This window comes from Rhinopithecus roxellana, chromosome 8 (assembly GCF_007565055.1).
Source record: "Rhinopithecus roxellana isolate Shanxi Qingling chromosome 8, ASM756505v1, whole genome shotgun sequence".
Taxonomy (NCBI): Eukaryota; Metazoa; Chordata; class Mammalia; order Primates; family Cercopithecidae; genus Rhinopithecus; species Rhinopithecus roxellana.
In genome coordinates, this window is record NC_044556.1 from 12,825,213 (window position 1) to 12,846,528 (window position 21,316).

The window sequence follows — 21,316 nt, forward strand, 5'->3', positions numbered from 1 at the left end:
TAATTTTTTTGTATTTTTAGCAGAGACAGGGTTTCTCCATGTTAGCCAGGCTGGTCTCGATCTTCTGACCTCATAATCTGCCCGCCTCGGCCTCCCAAAGTGCTGGGATTACAGGTGTGAGTCACCGCGCCCGGCCGGAAGGACTTTGGTTTTTACCCCAAGAGAGGTGGAGCCATGGAGTCCTGTGGCAGGGGAGGGATAGGGTCTCTTAGGGAGCTTGGAATGTGGACTGTGTGGATTCTGGGTCCTCCATGTTTTAGATGGGGAGACTAAGGCCCAGAGGGCCCTAGAATAGGCTTGCGCCTGGCTCTTCTGAGGAGCTCCTGAAGATGGTGGTGCCTGGAGGTAGCTGGAAGACAGAGTGGAGCAGACCCCTCAATGCCCTCCCATTCTCCCAGCTGCCTTTGAGGGTGGGGTCTTTATATCCAAGAGGATTTGCATTCTTGTCCCTGAACTTCTGCTGGGGGAAGAACCAGAGGGTGTGCCTCTAGCAGAGCTAGGAGCCACCAGAATAACCTTGTACACGTAGAGAACTGGAGGCCCCAGCAGAGGAGAGGAGGTCAACTAACCAGCTCTTGACAGGGGAGGTGAGGAAGAGGAAGGGATCTAGTGATGTGGCTGTCTCTCTCTGTCTCTCTCTCTCTCTCTCTGTCTGTCTCTCTCACTCTCTCCCTCCCTCTTTCAAGAGATTGACGTCTCACTATGTTGCTAAGTCTGGTCTCAAACTCCTGGGCTCAAGCAATCTTCCCGCCTTGGCCTCCCAAAGCATTGAGATTATAGGTGTGAGCCACCGCGCCCAGCCATGATGTGGTTCTCAATGGTAGTTATTTTGGGACACTTGGCAATGTCTGGAGACATTTGTGGTTGTCATGATTTGGGGGTGCTTCTGGCTGTGAGCGGTGTTGAGTGGGTGGAGGCCAGGAATGCTGCTCAATACCCCACAGTGCCCAGGGTGACAGATGATCCGGCCCCAAGCATCCACAGTGGAGAAGCTGAGAAACCCTGGTCCAGCAGACACCAGGGACCTGGCTTGGGCAGTTGGTACACAGTGCAGTGTCCTGCGGATGAGGCCTGAAGGTGCTTAGGACAAAACCTCGGAATGCCCTTGACTTCCCTGTCTCACAACAACAACTCCTAATCCTCCATCAGCAGATTCTGATGGTTCTGCCTTCAGACCCTCTCTAGGATCTGCCCACTTCTCTCTCCTCTGCCTTCACCTGGTCCAGCCTCCTCATCTTTCACCTGGACCAGTGCAGTCCCTTGTGCCATTGTCCCTGGCTCCCATCTTTGCGCCCCACAGTCTGTCCTCCCCTCAGCAGCCACCAGAGGGCGCCCGTGAGCACCTGAGTCAGGACCCGTCCCTCCTCTGCCTGCAGCCCTCCATGGCTCCCACCCGCCTTAGAGTAAAAACCCAAGTCCTCCCCGAGGCCCACAAGGTCCTGCATGACCTGCTCCATCCTCTTCCTACCATCTGCTGCCCCCTCTCTCCTCCTCACTCTGCTCCAGCCACACAGGATGGATGAATGAATGGATGGATGAATAGGTGGGAGGATGGGTAGATGAGTGGACGGACGGACGGATGGATGGATGGATGAATGGATGGATGGGTAGATGGATGAGTGAGTGGATGGATGAATGTGTGGATGGGTGGGTGGATGGATGAATGAATGGATGGATGGATGAATAGGTGGGAGGATGGCTGAATGAGTGGGTGGATGGATGGATGGATGGATGGATGGATGGATGGATGGGTAGATGGATGAGTGGGTGGATGGATGAATGTGTGGATGGGTGGGTGGATGGATGAATGAATGGATGGGTAGATGGATGAGTGGGTGGATGGATGAATGTGTGGATGGGTGGGTGGATGGATGAATGAATGGATGGGTAGATGGATGAGTGGGTGGATGGATGAATGTGTGGATGGGTGGGTGGATGGATGAATGAATGGATGGATGAGTAGGTGGGAGGATGGCTGGATGAGTGGATGGATGGATGGATGGATGGATGGATGGATGGATAGATGGATGGATAGATGGATGGATGGATGGATGGATAGATGGATGAGTGCATGGATGGATGAATGTGTGGAGGGGTGGGTGGATGGATGAATGAATGGATGGATGGATGAATAGGTGGGAGGATGGTTGACTGGATGATGGACAAGTGGATGGGTGAACAGTTGGGTGGGTGTATGGATGGGGAAATTCCTGGTGTAATGATGGGGACCAAAGCCATAGGAGTCAAGATGCCTGGGCAAGAGATCAGGGATCCAGAATGAGCCCCAAGGAACCCCCATATGTCAGGCTGTGCAGAGGAGCAGGCAGCATGGAGGCTGAGGAGCTGCAGCCAGCAGGGATGGACCTCATTTGGAGGCAGCATGGTTGATGTAGGGTCCAGGAGGAGGACACCAGGGCCTCAGAGCAGGAATCAAGGCATTTATGCATGCATTGAGGGACAGTAAAATGGGGACGGAGAGCCCGTCTGTCTCGGTTTTCCTGGTGAAGTTGGGGAGAGCTTTGGGCTGGGAAGGTGGAGGAGGAAGTGGAGAGGATGAGCAGTGAAGCTGGGTGGGTGAAGAAGGGAGGGTCCTGTGTCCTTTCAGTGCATATGTGGCATTGTGGTTCCCATTTTATGGATGAGACTATGAAGGCTCAGAGAGGTTAAGTGGCTGGCCCAAGAACACACAGCAGAAAGGTACTGAGCTGGCTTTGATCCTTATCTCTAATCACTAGATTACAGAACTGAGTTAAAGACCAAGAACGTGGGGACCCCCATCATGCAGGAGGTTCAGGATCAAAGTGGCTGAGATGGGAGGGGAGATCCTGGCTGGGGAACGAAGGAGCGGATGAATAGCAATGTCTTGTCTCTGTTTCCCCAGCATCACTGGTGCATAGTAGGTGCTCAGGAATATTGAATGACTCGGTGCTAGGCATGGTGGGGAGGGGAGGGATAAAAATGAATCTAGGTCAGGCGCGATGGCTCACGCCTATGATCCCAGCACTTTGGGAGGCTGAAGTGGGTGATCACCTGAGGCCAGGAGTTTGAGACCAGCATGGCCAACATGGCAAAACCCCATCTCTATGAAAAATACAAACAAAAAATAGCTGGATCTGAGGGTACAAGCCTGTGATCCCAGCCACTTGGGAGGCTGAGGCAGGAGAATCGCTTGAACCCGGGAGGCAGAGGTTGCCGTGAGTTGAGATCATACTACTGCACTCTAGCCTGGGCAACAGAGTGAGACTCTGTCTCAAACAAAATAGAACAAAACAAAACAAAAAACAAGCAAAAAAAGAAAGGGCTGAGCACAGTGGCTCACGCCTGTAATCCCAGCACTTTGGGAGGCCCAGACGGGCAGATCAGGAGGTCAGGAGATCGAGACCATCCTGGCTAACACGGTGAAACCCCGTCTCTACTAAAAAAAAAAAAAACTACAAAAAACTAGCGAGGTGGCGGGCGCCTGTAGTCCCAGCTACTCGGGAGGCTGAGGCAGGAGAATGGTGTAAACCCGGGAGGCGGAGCTTGCAGTGAGCTGAGATCCGGCCACTGCACTCCAGCCTGGGCGACAGAGCGAGACTCCGTCTCAAAAAGAAAAAAAAAAACATAGCCAACAAGCAGTCCAGGCGGCTGCTCTGCCTGCGGAGTAGTCATTCTTTATTACTTTCCTTTTTTTTTTTTTTGAGATGGAGTCTCGCTCTGTTGCCCAGGCTGGAGTGCGGTGGCGCGATCTCGGCTCACTGCAACCTCCGCCTCCAGGTTCAAGCGATTCTTCCGCCTCAGCCTCCTGTAAACCTCCCGGATTACAGGCGCAGGCCACCACCATGCCAAGCTAATTTTTTGTATTTTTAGTAGAGATGGGGTTTCACCCTGTTGGCCAGGCTGGTCTCAAACTCCTGACCTTGAGCAATCCGTCTGCCTTGAGTCACCGCGCCTGGCCTGTTGGCTATTTTTATGGTGACTCCTTGATCATATGCTAAACAAGAGGTGGATTATTCTTGAGATTCCCAGGAAAGGGGTGGGCAGTTCCTGGAGCCGAAGGGTCCTCCACTTTTAGGATAATTTCCTGACGTTGCCATGGCGTTTGTAAGCTGTCATGGCGTGGGTGGGAGTGTCTCTTAGCATGCTAATGCATTACAATTAGTGTGTAATGAGCAGTGAGGATGACCAGAGGTCACTTTCACCCCCATCTTGGTTTGAGTGGGTTTTGGCAACTTATTTACCACATCCTGTTTTACAAGCAGGGTCTTTATGACCTGTATCTTTTGATACCATTCTGCCAACCTCCCATCTCATCTCGTGATTAAGAATGCCTAACTTGGCCGGGCGCCCTGGCTCACGCCTGTAATCCCAGCACTTTGGGAGGCCGAGGCGGATGGATCATCTGAGGTCAGGAGTTCAAGACCCAGGCTGGCCAACGTGGTGGTGAAACCCCCTCTCTACTAAAAATAAAAAAATTAGCCGGGTGGTAGTGGCACGAATTGTAATCCCAGTTACTAAATTCCTATTCAAGATGGAGTTGCTCTGGTTCAAACGCCTCTGACAGTACTTCCCTCTGATATCCCCCAAACCCTGAGATCCCGCAGGGCCCAAACCAGGGTTCTTGTCTTTCTTCCAAAGTGCACTTTCTCCTGGGTTCCCACCTGGGTTTGTTGTCCCAGGGCTTCCATAACAAATGACCACAAACTGAGGGGCTTGGTATAGCCTCTCCCAGTCCTGGAGTTCAGAAATCAACTATCAAGGCGTGGGTAGGACCTCACTTTCTCCAAGGCCCTAGGGGAGGGTCCTTCTTGTCTCTTCCAGCTTCTGGGAACTCCAGGTGTCCTTGGCTGGTGGACGCATCGCTGTGGTCTCTGCTCCATCGTCTTTGCGTCTGCATCTCCTCTCCTCTGTGTTATAAGGACACTTGAGCCTGGGCGTGGTGGCTCACACCTGTAATCCCAGCACTTTGGGAGGACGAGGCGGGTGGTTCACTTGAGGTCGAGAGTTCAAGACCAACCTGGCCAACATGACGAAACCCCGTCTCTACTAAAAATACAAAATTAGCAGGGTGTGGTGGTGGGCGCCTGTAATTCCAGTACTCAGGAGGTTAAGGCAGACTCGCTTGAACCTGGGAGGTGGAGGTTGTAGTGAGCCGAGATTGCACCATTGCACTCCAGCCTGGGCAACAGAGCGAGACTCCATCTCAATAAATAAATAAATAAATAAATAAATAAATAAATAAATAAAAAATAAGGATGCTTGTCCTTGTGTTTGGGGCCCACCTTCATCTAGGATGACTTCATCCCAAGTTCCTTATTGAAATCTGAAAGTCTCTTCTTCCAGATCAGGTCACATTTCAGGTTCTAGAGGGGCTATATCTTTTTTAAAATTTTATAAAATTAATTTTAATTTTTTTTGAGACAGGTTCTCCCTCTGTCAGCCAGGCTAGAGTGCAGTGGTATGATCATAGCTTGCTGTAGCCTCAACCTCCCAGGCTCAAGGGATCCTCCCACCTCAGCCTCTTTAGTAGCTGGAACTACAGGCGTGAACCACCACACCCAGCTAATTTTTTTATTTTTTATTTTTAGTAGAGACAAGGTCTCACTACGTTGCCCAGGCTGGTGCAAACTCCTGAGCTCAAGCAATCCTCCCGTGTCAGCCCCCTGACTGGCTGGGAATGCAAGTGTGTGCCACCATGCCTGGCTAATTGTTTTTAATTTTTACTAGAGATGGGGTCTCACTATGTTGCCCAGGCTCGTCTCAAACTCCTGGGCTCAAGCCATCCTCCCACTTCAGCCTCCCGAGTACCTGGTACTACAGATGTGAGCCACCATGCCAGGCTAACTTTTCTTTTTTTTTCAGTAGAGTTGGGATCTCACTGTGTTGCTCAGGCTCAGGATGGATGTAGCTCTTTTTCAAGAAAACACCATTCAACCCATTGCATCCTCACACCCCACCATCCAAGCACGTCCCAGCCATCCTTGCCTCCTCCCTCCCCTCCCCTTGCCCCCCACCAAAGCCCTGCCTTAGATGTTCCTGTCTTTGTCCCCATGGCCCCCTGATTCAGTCTTCATCTTCTCCCGTCCTGACCTTGACTCCCCCCTCGCTGGCCTCCAGCCTTCTGTCCTACACTCCAGTCCCTTCTTCGTGCTGGCCCCAGAAGGCCCTTTCCTGCACACACCTCTGACTGTGCCCCACCCCTGCTCAAACACCTTCCGTGGCTCCCCACTGCCCTTGACATCAGTCCAACAGTTCTTTGCCTATTGCTCAAAGCCTTTCACCCCCATCTGTCCCCTTCAATGGCACCTCCCACCTCCTGCAGCACACTTTTTTTTTTTTTTTCTTTGAGGCAAGAGTTTTGCTTTGTTGCTCAGGCTGTAGTGCAGTGGCAAGATCTTGGCTCACTGCAACCTCTACCTCCAGAGTTCAAGTGATTCTCCTGCCTCAGCCTCCTGAGTAGCTGGAATTACAGGCGTGTGCCACCACGCCCAGCTAATTTTTTGTATTTTTAGTAGAGACAGGATTTCATCACATTGGCCAGGCTGGTCTTGAACTCCTTACCTCAAATGATCTGCCTGCCTGTGCCTTCCAAAGTGCTGGGATTACAGGCATGAGCCACTGCACCTGGCCTTTCTTTTTCTTTCTTTCTTTTTTTTTCAGATGGAGTCTCACTCTGTCACCCAGGCTGGAACGCAGTGGCACAATCTCGACTCACTGTAACCTCTGCCTCCCATGTTCAAAAGTCATTCTTGTGCCTCAGCCTCCCGAGTAGCTGGAACTACAAGCGTGAGCCACCACACCCAGCTCATTTTTGTATTTTTAGTAGAGAGGGGGTTTCACCATGTTGGCCAGGCTGGTCTTGAACTCCTGACCTCAGGTGATCCACTTGCCTTGGCCTCCCAAAGTGCTGGGATTACAGACATGAGCCACTGCGCCCAGCCCTACCACACACTTCTGAAAGCCTATATCCCACACACCAGGCAGGCTCTTCTATGGACCCAGCTCCAAAAGCATCCTTCAGGAAGTCCTCTCCAGGCAGAACCGCCCTGTCTTCAGAGCATCCCCAGCCCTTCTACCCTTCTCTTGGCCGGGGCTGACCATACAGAGTGTGGAGGGGAGGGGAGTGTCAGGCTCTGCCTCTTCCTAGCAGGGGGACCACAGTCACTTCCCAAAAAAGAGCATTTTCCTGGGCTGGAGACTGGAGTGTCTTTTTGGGCTGAGGTCCCCAGCTGCCCAGGCTGGAGAAACTTATCCATTGAGCAGATCTCATGTTCCCCAAGGATCCCCCACCTTGGTCCCCGATATACCCTTGGGTCCCGAGGGATTTGTGTGCAGTGCGTTGTCTATGAACTTGAAGATCAATTCCTGTCTGGGCTTTGAAAATAGGGTGGGTGTGAATTGACAATCACTGAGCCTTCTGAACCATTGACCCCAGGTGGGACTTCCCTGTCCACCCCTTCCAGAACCCCAAGGCTCTCCAGGTGTGCAGGGAGGCTGCACACCTGGCTCTAGTCCCCTTGCCATCTGGGGCAGGTGTGTGGGGTGGGAGTGGCTGGAGCTGGGACACGGTGAGAGGCTCACCTGGCGTGGGTGGGGGATAAGCTGTGGCTCAGGCTGAGTCTTCCTTCAGGGGGTGTCCCTCTGGGTCTAGGGTGCAACCAACCAGAGCTCTCACAGTTGAAACGGCATCCACAGGGCCCTCAGCATTTGATCCAGCCTCACGTTTCTGAGAAAGGTGGCACTAGTTTCTGTTGTTGTTGTTTGTTTGAGACAGAGTTTCCCTCTGTCGCCCAGGCTGGAGTGCAATGGCATGACCTCAGCTCACTCCAACCTCATCTCCCGGGTTCAAGCAATTCTCATGCCTCAGCCTACTGTGTAGCTGGGACCACAGGCGCGTGCCACCACGCCCGGCTAAGTTTTGTATTTTTAGTAGAGACAGGGTTTCACCATGTTGGTCAGGCTGGTCTCGAATTCCTGACCTCAGGTGATCCACCTGCCTTGACCTTGCAAAGTACTGGGATTACAGGCATGAACTACCATGCCCGGCCCAAAGTGGCACTATTTTAAGGTTATTTCTAGGGAAGCAGGTATGGCAAGAGGCTGTGTCCTTCCTCATGTTCCTCGGGTGAGAATTTTGGAAAAGATGTGAACACCAGGCAGTGGATCTCAGTGGTTAGTGCACAGTCTGCGGAGCTAGACTACCTAGGTTTAAGTCCTGGACATTTGGCTGGGCACGGTGGCTCACACCTGTAATCCCAGTGCTTTGGGGGACCGAGGCGGGCAGATTACTTGAGGTCAGGAGTTCAAGACCAGCCTGACCAACATGGTGAGACCCCGTTTCTACTAAAATTACAAAAAATTGGCCGGGCATGGTGGCTTATGCCTGTAATCCCAGTACTTTGGGAGGCCAAGGTGGGTGGATCACCTGAGGTCAGCAGTTCGAGACCAGCCTGGCCAACATGGTGAAACTCCATCTCTACTAAAAATACAAAAACGTGGCCCGGTGCAGTGACTCACACCTGTAATCCCAGCACTTTGAGAGGCTGAGGTGAGTGGATCATGAGGTCGGGAGCTCGAGACCAGCCTGGTCAAGATGGTGAAAACCCTGTCTCTACTAAAAAATACAAAAATTAGCTGGGCACAGTGGCCGGCGCCTGTAATCCCAGCTACTTGGGAGGCTGAGGCAGGAGAATCGCTTGAACTTGGGAGGTGGAGGTTACAGTGAGCTGAGATCATGCCAGTACACTCCAGCCTGGGCAACAGAGCAAGATTCCATCTAAAAAAAAAAAAAAATTAGCTGGGCTTGGTGGCAGGTACCTGTAATCACAGCTACTCAGGAGGCTGATACAGGAGAGTCGTTTGAACCTGGGAGGTGGAGGTTGCAGTGAGTTGAGATGGTGCTGCTGCACTCCAGCTTGAGCAACAGAGCAAGACTCCATCTCAAATAATAATAATAATAATAATAATAATAATAATAATAATAATAATGATGCCTGGACATTCTACTTACCACCTGTGTGACCTTGGGCAAGCCACTTCCCGTCTCTGTGCCCCCGTCTCTCATCTGTAAAATGGGAGCAATGCCATCAGCTACTTCATAGGGGCTACTATGAGTATTAAATGAGTTAATATAGAGTATAAGCTTATTCTTTTCTTTTTCAGTTTTTTTCTGTTTTTCTGGTTTTTAATTTTTTTGTTTTGTTTTGGGGTCTTTGTGTGTGTTTTTGTTTTGTAATTTTTTGTGTGAGTATAAGCTTATTAATATTAAATACCAATGGAGTCTTTTTGAGACAAGGCTTTGCTATGTCGCAAAACCTTGGCTGGAGCCAGGCTGGAGCACAGTGATGCAATCATGCCTCACTGCAACCTCGACTGCCCAGGCTCAAGCGATTCTCCTGTCTTGGCCTCCTGAGTATCTGGGACCACAGGCACAAGCCAACACCCAGCTACTTTTTAAAATTATTTGTAGAGATGGAATTTCACTATGTTGCCCAGGCTGGTCTCAAACTCCTGGGCTCAAGCGATCCTTCTGCCTCAGCCTCCCAAGGTGCTGGGATTCCAGGTGTAAGCCACCACACCTGGTCCAATGGACTTTATTTTATTTTATTTTATTTTGAGATGGAGTCTCGCTCTGCCCAGGCTGGAGTGCAGTGGTCAGATCTCAGCTCACTGCAAGCTCCGCCTCCCAGGTTCACATCATTCTCCTGCCTCAGCCTCCCGAGTAGCTGGGACTACAGGCGCCCGCCACCTCGCCCGGCTAGTTTTTTGTATTTTTTTTTAGTAGAGACGGGGGTTTCACCGTGTTAGCCAGGATGGTCTCGATCTCCTGACCTCGTGATCCGCCCATCTCGGCCTCCCAAAGTGCTGGGATTACAGGCTCGAGCCACCACACCTGGCCCCAATGGACTTTATTAACATCACCACACATCTGCGCTGATGGGGAACTGGAGTTTGCAGGTGCTGCCGTAACCACATACCACAGACAGGGTGGCTTAAACAACAGAAATTTATTTTTGCTCAGTCCTGGAGGCCAGAAGCTCGAGATCAAGGTGTTGGCAGGGCTGGTTCCTTCTGAGGCTGTGAGGGAGCGTTTTTTCCAGGCCGTTCCCCTGTAGCGTTCCTTATCTTGTAAACTCACTGTCCTATCACCGCCTCCATCTTCATGTCCTCCTGGCTGTGCGTGTCTCTGTGTCTATTTTTCCATTTTTTATAAGGGCACCAGTCTTATTGGATCAGGGCCCACCCCGATGACCTCATGTTGACTAATTCCATCTGCAATGACCCCGTTTCCAAATGAAGTCACATTCGGAGGTCCTGAGGGTTAGGACTGCAAATGATGAATTTGGAGAGGGAGAGAAGCACATTCAGCCCATAGCAGGAACTGTGAATCAAAGCTCTATTTATCCGGGAGTGGGTAAACATTACGCATTTTCACCAGCTAGAAACAACAAGCATAGAAGCCAAGAAGAGGTTGGGCCAAGAGATCACGGAAGCCATAGGGAAGATTTTCAGCACCAGGGACAGCGGCAGGGCGGGCTTTTGTGAGCATGCGTCTGTGTGTGGCGTTTGCATGGGCCTGTGCGTGCGTGCATGTGTGTGTCTGGTATGCATGCAGTATGTGTGTGTGTCGTGTGTGTGGTGTGCATGCATTGCATTGTGTGTGTATGTAGTGTGTGGTGTGTGCATGCATCTGTATGTGTGTAGTGTGTATGGTGTGCATGCTTTGTATGTGTGTGTAGTGTATGCAAGCATCTGTGCATGTGTGTGTAATGTGTCGTATGTGCATGCATCTGTGTGTGGTGCATATGTGTCTTGTCTGCGTGTGTGTGCGTGTGTGGTGTGTGTATGCATCTGTGCGTGTGTGTGCATAGTGTGTGTTTTGCATGCATTGTGTGTGTAGTGTGTGGTGTGTATGCATCTGTGCGTGTGTGTGGTGTGTTGTGCATGCCTTGTGTGTCATGTGTGGTGTGTGCATACATCTGTGCGTGTGTGTGTGGTATTTGTATGCATCTTGTCTGCGTATATGTGTGCGTATGTTGTGTGTGTATGCATCTGTGTGTGTGTGTAGTGTGTGGTGTGTGCATGTGTCTTGTCTGCGTGTGTGTGTATGTGTTGTGTATATGCATCTGTGTGTGTGTAGTGTTTGGCGTGTGCATTCATCTGTGCATGTGTGTGTAGTGTGTGGTGTGTGTATGCATCCAAGTGTGTGTAGTATGTGGTGTGTGCATGCATCTGTGCATGTGTGTGTTGTGCATGCGTCTTGTCTGCGTGTGTATGTGTTGTGTGTATGCATCTGTGTGTGTGTAGTGTGTGGTGTGTCTGTGTGTGTGTAGTGTGTGGTGTGTGTATCTCTGTGTGTGTATAGTGTGTGGTGTATGTATGCATCTGTGTGTGTGTGTGTAGTGCGTGGTGTGTGTGTGTGTGTAGTGTGTGGTGTGTGTAGTGTGTGGTGTGTAGTGTGTGTGTGTGTATCTGTGTGTGTGTGTAATGTGTGGTGTGTGTATGTATCTGTGTGTGTGGTGTATCTGTGTGTGTGTGTAGTGTGTGGTGTGTATATATCTGTGTGTGTGTATCTGTGTGTGTAGTATGTGGTGTGTGTATCTGTGTGTGTGTAGTGTGTGGTGTGTGTATCTGTGTGTGTGTGTAGTGTGTGTGTATCTGTGTGTGTGTAGTATGTGGTGTGTGTATCTGTGTGTGTGTGTAGTGTGTAGTGTGTGTATCTGTGTGTGTGTAGTGTGTGTGGTGTGTGTGTAGTGTGTGGTGTGTGTATCTGTGTGTGTGTAGTGTGTGGTGTGTGTAGTGTGTGGTGTGTGTATCTGTGTGTGTGTAGTGTGTGGTGTGTGTATCTGTGTGTGTGTGTGTAGTGTGTGTGTATCTGTGTGTGTGTGTAGTGTGTGGTGTGTGTATCTGTGTGTGTGTAGTATGTGGTGTGTGTATCTGTGTGTGTGTGTGTATCTGTGTGTGTGTGTAGTGTGTGATGTGTATGTGTGTAGTGTGTGGTGTTTCTTTCCCTTTCACTGCAGAGCTCCCAGACCCTGGTGCTGATGGCCTTAAATGTTGCTCAGGGCACCTGCCCACCCGCTACCCTCCTAGGGTCACCACCCTCCACACCCTGCAGACAAGGAGTCCACAGGAAAAAAAAAAAAAAAAAAGGAACCTAGGAAGAAAGTTTTTTACCCTTATCTTACATCTGCCTGCAGCCCAATTTCTTACCGATCAGACCTGATTTCTCTCAGGCCTTAGGGCTGAATTGTCTTAGTGTAGTTCTTTTGAAGAGCTTGGGGAATAAAATTCAGAAAACAGAAACATCAAGAAGAAAATAGACCATCACATATAACAATGACGACAGGAAAGATGAGCACATAGACTCTCCTCCAAAGTGACAAGGTGCCCAGCTTCATTAACAGTTCTTGGAAGGTGCATTAAAATCTCAATGAAATACAACTGCACGCCCACCTTAATGACTAACATTTAAAAGGTTGGCAAAAACCAAGCGTTAGTGAAGACGAAGCACTAATAGAGCCCGACATAGGCACAACCCACTTCAGAAAACGATTTGAAGGAATCGATGAAAGTTAAACACGCGCCTGTCCTATGACCGGCGCTTCCCTCCTGGGTATGCTTTTTGCATTAAAATATATGGACAAGGCCAGGCGCGGTGGCTCAAGCCAATAATCCCAGCAATTTGGGAGGTTGAGGTGGGTGGATCACTTGAGGTCAAGAGTTCGAGACCAGCCTGGACAACATGGTGAAACCCCATCTCTATTAAAAATACAAAAATTAGCCAGGCGTGGTGGCGCACGCCTGTAATCCCAGCTACTCGGGAGGCTGAGACAGGAGAATTGCTTGAACCCAGGAGGGGGAGGTTGCAGTGAGCTGAGATTGTGCCACTGCACTCCAGTCTAGGTGATAGATTGAGACTCAGTCTCTCTCCCTCTCTCTGTCTCTCTCTCTCTATGTGGACAAGGCTGGGTGCGGTGGCTCATGCCCATAATCCCAGCACTTTGGGAAGCCAAGGCGGGAGGATCACTTGAGCCCAAGAGTTTAGGACCAGCCTGAGCAACATAGCAAGACCCCATCTCTAATAATAATAATAATAATAATAATAATAATAATAACAGCTGGGTGTCGTGGCATGCAACTGTGGTCCCAGTTACTTGGGAGGCTGAGGTCAGAGGATCACGTGAGCCCAAGAAGTGGAAGCTGCAGTGATCTGTGATCGCACCACTGCACTCCAGCCTGGGCGATAGATTGAGAATCAGTCTCTGTCTCTGTCTCTGTCTCTGTCTCTGTCTCTCTCTCTCTCTCTCTCTCTCTATCTGTGTGTGTGTGTATGGACAAGGCTGGGTGTGGTGGCTCATGCCTATAATCCCAGCACTTTGGGAAGCCAAGGCAAGAGGATCACTTGAGCCCAAGAGTTCAGGACCAGCCTGAGCAACATAGCAAGACCCCATCTCTGATAATAATAATAACAGCTGGGTGTCGTGGCATGCAACTGTGGTCCCAGTTACTTGGGAGGCTGAGGCTAGAGAATCACGTGAGCCCAAGAAGTGGAAGCTGCAGTGAACTGTGATCGCACCACTGCACCCCAGCCTGGGCAACAGAGCAAGACCCTGTCTCAAAGAAAAAAAAAAAAATGGACAAGACTGTTGCAGAGCAACTTTACTAATAATTGCCCCAAATAGCAAATAACCCAAATGCCCACCCACGGGAGAATGGATAAGCAATTTGTAGTATATTCATAGGACACAACACTACCCAGAAACATAAAGGAACTCACCCCTAATACACACAACCACGTGCTGTTGACTGTATCTTGAATGAAAGAAGCTGAACACAGGGGTGGACCTGTGCTATGATTTCATTTATATAAGTCCAAAAACAGGAAGCAGTCAATCACATTGATATGTGATGTGCACGTGGTGGGGACACCATCATGAAGGCATACACAAGAGCTGGGGTGGTTACCCCTGCAGGATGGAGGGGGCTGTGCTGCGGTGGGGGGCACTAGGACTTCTGGTGGCTTCACGGTGGCTGCCACTTTCTACTTTGGTTGTTGTTGAGACAGAGTCTGACTCTACCACGCAGGCTGGAGCGCAGTGGCACAATCGTAGCTCACTGCAAACTCCACACCCTGGGCTCAAGCGATCCTCCTGCCTCAGCCTCCCAAGTAGCTGGGACTACAGGCGCCCGCCACCTCGCCCGGCTAGTTTTTTGTATTTTTAGTAGTGACAGAGTTTCACCGTGTTAGCCAGGATGGTCTCGATCTCCTGACCTCGTGATCCACCTGCCTCGGCCTCCCAAAGTGCTGGGATTATAGACGTGAGTCATCGCACCCGGCCTAAATTTTGTATTTTTCATAGAGATGGGGTTTCGCCATGTTGCCCAGGCTGGTCTTGAAATTGTGAGCTCTAGCTATCCTCCCGCCTCAGCCTCCCAAAATGCTGGGATTACAGGAGTGAGCCACTGCACCTGACCTCACTTTCCATGTCTTGACCCAAGAGATAGTTGGATGGCTTTATAATCATTTGTTACATTGCACGTTTACATGTTCTGCACTTTTCAGAGGGGTGTGTTGGTAATATATCCCAATTACAATGTTTTACTGTGGTGAAATATTCATAATATGAAATGTACCCTCTTAACCCTTAAAAATTTTTTTTAAATTGAGATAGCATCTCGCTGTCTTGCCCAGACTGGAGTGCAGTGGTGTGATCTCGGCTCATTGCAACCTCTGCCTCCCGAGTTCAAACAATTCTCATGCCACAGCCTCCCAAGTAGCTGGGATTATAGGTGCCCACCACCACACCTGGCTAATTTTTTTTTTTTTTTTTTTTTTTTGTATTTTTAGTAGAGATAGGGTTTCACCTTATTGACCAGGCTGGTCTTGAACGCCTAACCTCAGGTGATCCACCCACCTCTACTTCCCAAAGTGCTGGGATTACAGGCGTGAGCCACTGCACCCGACCCATCTTAACCATTTTTAAGCATACAGTTCAGTGGCATTAAGTACACTCACATTGTTCTGCAATCATCACCACTATCTAATCTTCAGAACTTTATTTTATTTTATTTTATTTTATTTTAGAGACAGGGTCTTACTCTATTGCCTAGGGTGGATTGCAGTGTTGCGATCATAGCTCACTGCAGCCTCCAACCCCTGGGCTCAAGTGATCCTCCCGCCTTGGCCTCCTAAAGTGCTGGGATGACAGACAAGAGTCACCTTGCCCGGCCTCCAGAATGTTCTCATCTTCCCAAACTGAAACTCTATCCCCGTAAAACACTCACTCCCTGTCCCCCTCCCCAGCCCCTGGCACCCCCCATCCTCCTTTCCATCTCTGTGAGTCTGACGGCTCTGTGGTCCTCCTGTAAAACCTCTGTCTGTCCTTTTGTGTTTGGCTTATTTCACTGAGCATGGCATTCTCAAGATTCACCCACGTTGTATCAGGTATCAGAATTTCCTTCCTTTTTGTGGCTGGATAATATTCCATTGTGTGGGTCGACCATATTGTACTGATCCATTTGTCTGTGAATGGACGCCTTGGCTGCTTCCGCCTTTCGGCGACAGTGAATCTTACTGCTATCAACATTGTTATACAAATGTCTCTGTTCGAGTCTCTGCTTTCAATTCTTCAGAATATACACCCAGAAGTGGAATTGCTGGGTTCCTTGGTAATTTTGTGTGTCGTTTTTGGAGGACCTGTCAAACTGTTTTCTGCAGGAGCCGTACCATTTTACATTCCTACCACAAATAGTTTCTTTTTCTTTTTCTTTCTTTCTTTCTTTCTTTTTTTGGTTTTTCAGTGCTGGAAACCGTTGTCAGCTCTGCCTGGTACCCCCAAAGTTCCAGGGGACTTTTCGGACCTGGGGTGGGATTCACTCGGATTCCCTACCCCCTCCCCACCACACAGCCCAGCTGGTGGGAGCGACCAGCAGGTGGACACTTTAATTAGCTCCTGGCCTGGAGCAGAAGTGGGCACCGGGGAACTCCGCACAGAGTGCCCCTGGGAGGGGAGCAAGCAGGGGGACCAGGGACCATAGGGGCGGGGTTTGAGGCGGAACAGAGGGTTTGACAACATCGAGGCAGCCAACGATGATCTCATTTCACAGGTCCCCAAACAGGTCCACTCAGTCCCCTGTGTTCATCCCAGGACCCCTGACCTCCTGTATGCAATCCCTACCCCACCTCGGGGAAACGTCTTTCAAAATGCTTTTGATTTAATTAGGCTTTCAGGGCAAGGGCGGGTTCTCTTGACTTGCTTGTCTCCTGTCTCTGTCTCTATCAATGTCTCGGGTCTCCCACCCCTAATGTCGCCCAATCACAGCCTCACTCTGGGCCACTCCAGGGCGGGCCCCACCCCTCACCTCCCACCCTCCAATCCCTAATGTGCCCAATCACAGCCTCACTCTGGGTCACTCTATGGGCTGGCCCCGCCCCTTGCCTCCCACCCCTAATGTCGTCCAATCACAGCCTCACTCTTGGTCACTCCTGGGCTGGTCCTGCCCCTTGCCTCCAACCCTACCCCCATCCGTAATGTCATCCAATCACAACCTCACTCTGGGCCACTCCATGGGCTGGCCCCGCCCCTCACCTCTCCTGATTGGTCCTGATTTTTGCCACCATGCCACACCCTCTCAAGCTCCACCCCCATCCATTGGCTGGTTCATCTTGTGGTCCTCTCAGACCATCCCCTCTCCCTCTGATGGGGGAAAGTGAGGGCCAGAAACGGGGAGCGCCTGATCCAAGGCTACAGTGCTGGTCAGTGGCAGAGCCCACTGCTCCCTATCCCAGGGCCAGGCCTTCTTCCATCTTTCTGGGACCACTAGTGCCCTCCCCATCCTCCCCACTGGGCAGCCCCTCTGCCCACTCCCTTCACCGCACCTTGTCCAGGACTCTCAGCATCTCTTTTCTGAACTCAGCCACTGGCTTTGTTAATGGCTGGGACTCCTCTGTCCCTCTTCCTGGGCTCACCCTTTGGGGGATGTATGTATGCGCAGGGGTAGAAGGGATGGAAAACACTGAGCCACTTCCACTGTCCCCTCCCAAAACACGGTGACTCCAGCATCCTCTTCTCTTTTTATTTTTTGAAATTGTAGTAAGATATGCACAACTTAAGGCCGGGCGCGGTGGCTCAAGCCTGTAATCCCAGCACTTTGGGAGGCCGAGACGGGCCGATCACGAGGTCAGGAGATCGAGACCATCCTGGCTAACATGGTGAAACCCCGTCTCTATTAAAAAAATACAAAAAACTAGCCGGGCGGGGTGGCGGGCGCCTGTAGTCCCAGCTACTCGGGAGGCTGAGGCAGGAGAATGGCGTAAACCCGCGAGGCAGAGCTTGCAGTGAGCTGAGATCCGGCCACTGCACTCCAGCCTGGGCGACAGAGTGAGACTCTGTCTCAAAAAAAAAAAAAAAAAAAAAAAAAGATATACACAACTTCAAAAGTACCATCTTAACCTCTTAACCATTTTTAAATGCATAGCTCAGGCCAGGCGCGGTGGCTCACGCCTGTAATCCCAGCACTTTGGGAGGCCGAGGTGGGCAGATCACGAGGTCAGGAGATCGAGACCATCCTGGCTAACACGGTGAAACCCCGTCTCTACTGAAAATACAAAAAATTAGCCGGGCGTGATGGCGGACGCCTGTAGTCCCAGCTACTCAGGAGGCTGAGGCAGGAGAATGGCGCGAACCTGGGAGGCGGAGCTTGCAGTGAGCCGAGATCGCGCCACTGCACTCCGGCCTGGGCGACAGAACCAGGCTCCATCTCAAAATAGATAAATAAAAATAAAAATTGCACAGCTCAGTGGTATTAAGCACATTCACACTGTTGTGCAACCATCACCACCATCATCTCCAGAACTTTCTCATCTTCCCAGACTGAAACTCTGTCCCCATGAAACACTCAGTCCTCATCCCCCTCCCCAGCCCCCAGCACCTCCCCATTTTACTTTCTGTCTCTGTGAATCTGATGACTCTAGGGACCTCCTAGGAGTGGAATCACACAGGATTTGTCCTACTGTGTCTGGCTTATTTCACTGAGAGTGACGTCCTCAAGGTGCATCCATGTTGCAGCCTGTGTCAGAATTTCCTTCCTTTTCTTGGCTGAATAATATTCCGTTGCGTGAATGCACCAGGTTGTCCAGATCTATGCGTCTGTGGATGGAAGCTTGGATTGCTTCCACCTAGTGGCCAACTGTGGGTGGTGCTGCTGTGACCATGGGTGTGCCGGAGCTCTCTTAACACGCCCGTTTCTCTCCTTTCCAGGCTGTGCCTTCCTCACCTACTGTGCCCGGGATTCCGCCATCAAAGCTCAGACTGCCCTGCACGAGCAGAAGACCTTGCCCGGAGTGAGTCCTGTGTGGTGTCTGGGGAGGAGGGGACAGGGGATGGCTCTCAGCCTGGGGTGGGAGCCAAGGCTGTTTCTGAGATTGTCTTTGAATTCTGTGTGTCTCTGGACTCAGAAAGAGGTATGAGGAGCAGAGGGATAGAAATCATCATCAGAGTGTGCATTTATTGAGTGCCTATTGTGTGCTGTGCTCTGTATTTTATACCAGAGTGGTTGTGTGTGGTTGTGCAGGTTGTATACTGCACAAGGGCACCTGGCCCAGTGTGTCAATGTCTTTGGGTTGAGACCTGAAGGATAAGGAAGCATTAGCAGGCAGAGGGCACAGCACATGCCAAGGCCCTGGGGCAGGACCATGCCTGTCGTGTTGGAGGAACAGGGAGGAGGCCTGTGTGGCTGGAACAGAGTGAGGTGGAGAAATAAACGGGGGGAAGGACAGGGGAGGTGACAGGGCTGGTCGCTGAGGGTTGTGTGGACCACAGGGAGAAGTGTAGACCATGCTGGTTTCTCACTACAAAAAGGAAAAGGATTTTCCTCGCTTGTCTTGATGGTGCAAATGGAGCCACAGTTCCTTAACATAAGGGCTTTTTTTTTTTTTTTTTTTTTTTTTTGAGATAGAGTCTTGCTCTGTCGCCCAGGCTGGAGTGCAGTGTCGTGATCTCAGTTCACTGCAACCTCTGCCTCCCAGGTTCAAACGATTCTCCTGCCTCAGCTTCCCAAGTAGCTGGGATTACAGGCATGCACCACCATGCCTGGCTAATTTTTGTATTTTTAGTAGAAACGGGGTTTTGCCGTATTGGCCAGGCTGGTCTCAAACTCTTAACCTCAAGGGATCTGCCCGCCTCGGCCTCTCAAAGTGCTGGAATTACAGGCGTGAGCCACTGTGCCCGGCCAACACAGGGGCTTCTTGATCATTATTTCTGTCTGCAGAGGAGGCTGACCTGGGTGCTGTCTCTCATGAGTCTCTCCTTATTTTTATTTTTTGAGACAGGGTCTTGCTCTGTTGCCCAGGCTGGAGTACAATGGCTCACTGCAGCCTCCACCTCCTGGGGTCAAGTGATCCTCCCACCTCGGCCTCCTGAGTCGCTGGGACAATAGGTGCATGCCATCACACCTGGCTAAGTTTTTAATTTTTGTGGAGATGGGGTATCATTATATTGCCCAGGCTGATCCTGAACTCCTGGCTCCAGCGCTCCTCCTGCTTCGGTCTCCCAAAGTGCTGGGATTACAGGTGTGAGCCAGCACGCCCAGCCAGCATGCTCAGCACCAGTCTTTCCTGGTCAGCTTTGTCCTCTTTGGGTGGTCAGGAGTCCCCTGCCCCCAGTGAAGGATGAGTGGTTCCCCCTGAGCCAGCCGATCCAGGTCCCCAGGCCATGCCTCTTGATGGAGACTGAAGGAACCACAGTGAGCCATGGTGCCTCACCTTGTGAGCTCTGGGGCAGGGAGCTCACCCTTCCCTCCAGAATTCTCAGGGAACTTTCAGCATCCAGGGACATCAGGGCATTTGTAGTCTTCGTGCTTGGCTGACTGTGGGAAATCTGACGTTCGCCTTCCAGGGACCTGAGGTCGTGGCATGAGTTTGACTTGATTCTCAATGAGCATTGGAAGTTTCTGGGCCTGGGGGTGGCCTCTGCTTCATCTTGAAGAATAGAGAGCCCCTCTTTTGGGCGTGACGTGATGCAAGTTAGAGCGTGGGGTCTGGTGGCCACATCTGTGGGCTCGTTGCTCAGCTCCATCCTTGCTGTGTGACTGTGAGCCAGTGACTTAACCTCTCTGATCTTCAGCACTGGAAGAGAATAACAGGACAGGGTGGGGCAGCAATCTATAGAGAAGGTGCTCAATGGAGGGCTTCAATGAGGATATGACATTTGAGAAGAAACCTGAAAGATGGCATGGAAGGCACTCCAGGTAGAAGGAACAGCATGTGCAAAAGTGATCTAGAGTCTGTGGTAAATTCTCTGAATTCACTCTTCATCTTGGACCTTCTGTGAGTGCTTCCCCAAACTAACCAGAAGCTAAAAAAAAAATACATAAAAAAAGAAAGAAAAAAACCCCACAACCCAATAAAAAATCAAACCAGCCAGAAGCTGGAGGGCAACTCAGTTCATACAGATGTGTGCCCAGGGGCACAGCAGAGTTCTAGGGACCATAGTAGTTATTTATTGCTGCATAAACAAATTATCCCCAAAATAAAGACTTCAAATAATAAACACTTGTTATCTCACAACTACCAGGGGTCAGGAATTTGGGAGTGAGTTTGCTGCATGATCCTGGCTCAGGGAAGTTACAGTCAAGATATCAGCAGGAGCTTGTGGTTGAGGAATTTGCTGGAATTCCAAGCTGGCTCCCTCTAGTGACTGTTGGCAGGAGGCCTCAGTTTATCACCACATGGGCTTCTCCACAGCGCTGCTTGAGCTTCCTCACAACATGGCATCTTCCCCCAGAGCACATAACCAAAGAGTGATCAAGGAGGAAGCCACAGTCCCCTTTAAGCCCTAGCCTCAGAATTACACACCATCATTTCCACCACATTCTAGCACCAGGAGCCCAGGGGTGCAGAGCAGGGTGGGAAAAGGTGGAGGGAGGAATTCAAGGGACAAAGCAACTCAATACTGGACTTGTCCAAGGTTAGGTAGCCCGCAAGCTGCAGAGTGGGGATTTGGACCTTCGTGGTCTGACTCGAGACCCTGTTCTGTTGCCTAATTCCTCTAAGTTTCGTGAACCACGTTTTTGCATGGCCTCAGGTCCTGGGTGGAAGCTCTGGTCCTTCTGTCCAGAGAAATCTGTACGTACATGGAGATTTACCAACACTTCTAAGGAGTCCCCCCAGCTAAGCACTTCTCCACCATTCCTTTGTCCTCATTTCCCTGATGAAGGTAACTGAGACCCAAACCCAGTCTCTATTCCACTGTCTGAGGCCTTAGGGACCTTGGAACCTGTTCTCTTCCTGTTGGGTGCCAAAGCTGGGCTCTGTACTCTGTTGGCAGCCAGGAGG

The 21,316-nt window shown here is 50.7% G+C and overlaps 1 protein-coding gene across 23 annotated transcripts in view; it reads left to right on the top strand.

Annotated features, from left to right (window-relative positions):
- CELF5 (CUGBP Elav-like family member 5) overlaps positions 1-21,316 on the top strand; it is a 77,756-nt gene that overhangs the window by 10,461 nt on the left and 45,979 nt on the right. For all 23 annotated transcript variants that reach the window (XM_030935998.1, XM_030936014.1, XM_030936005.1 and 20 more), the window contains exon 2: positions 18,243-18,325. In XM_030935998.1, coding sequence (XP_030791858.1) covers positions 18,243-18,325 — 83 coding nt within the window. The remainder of the gene's footprint in view (positions 1-18,242; positions 18,326-21,316) is intronic.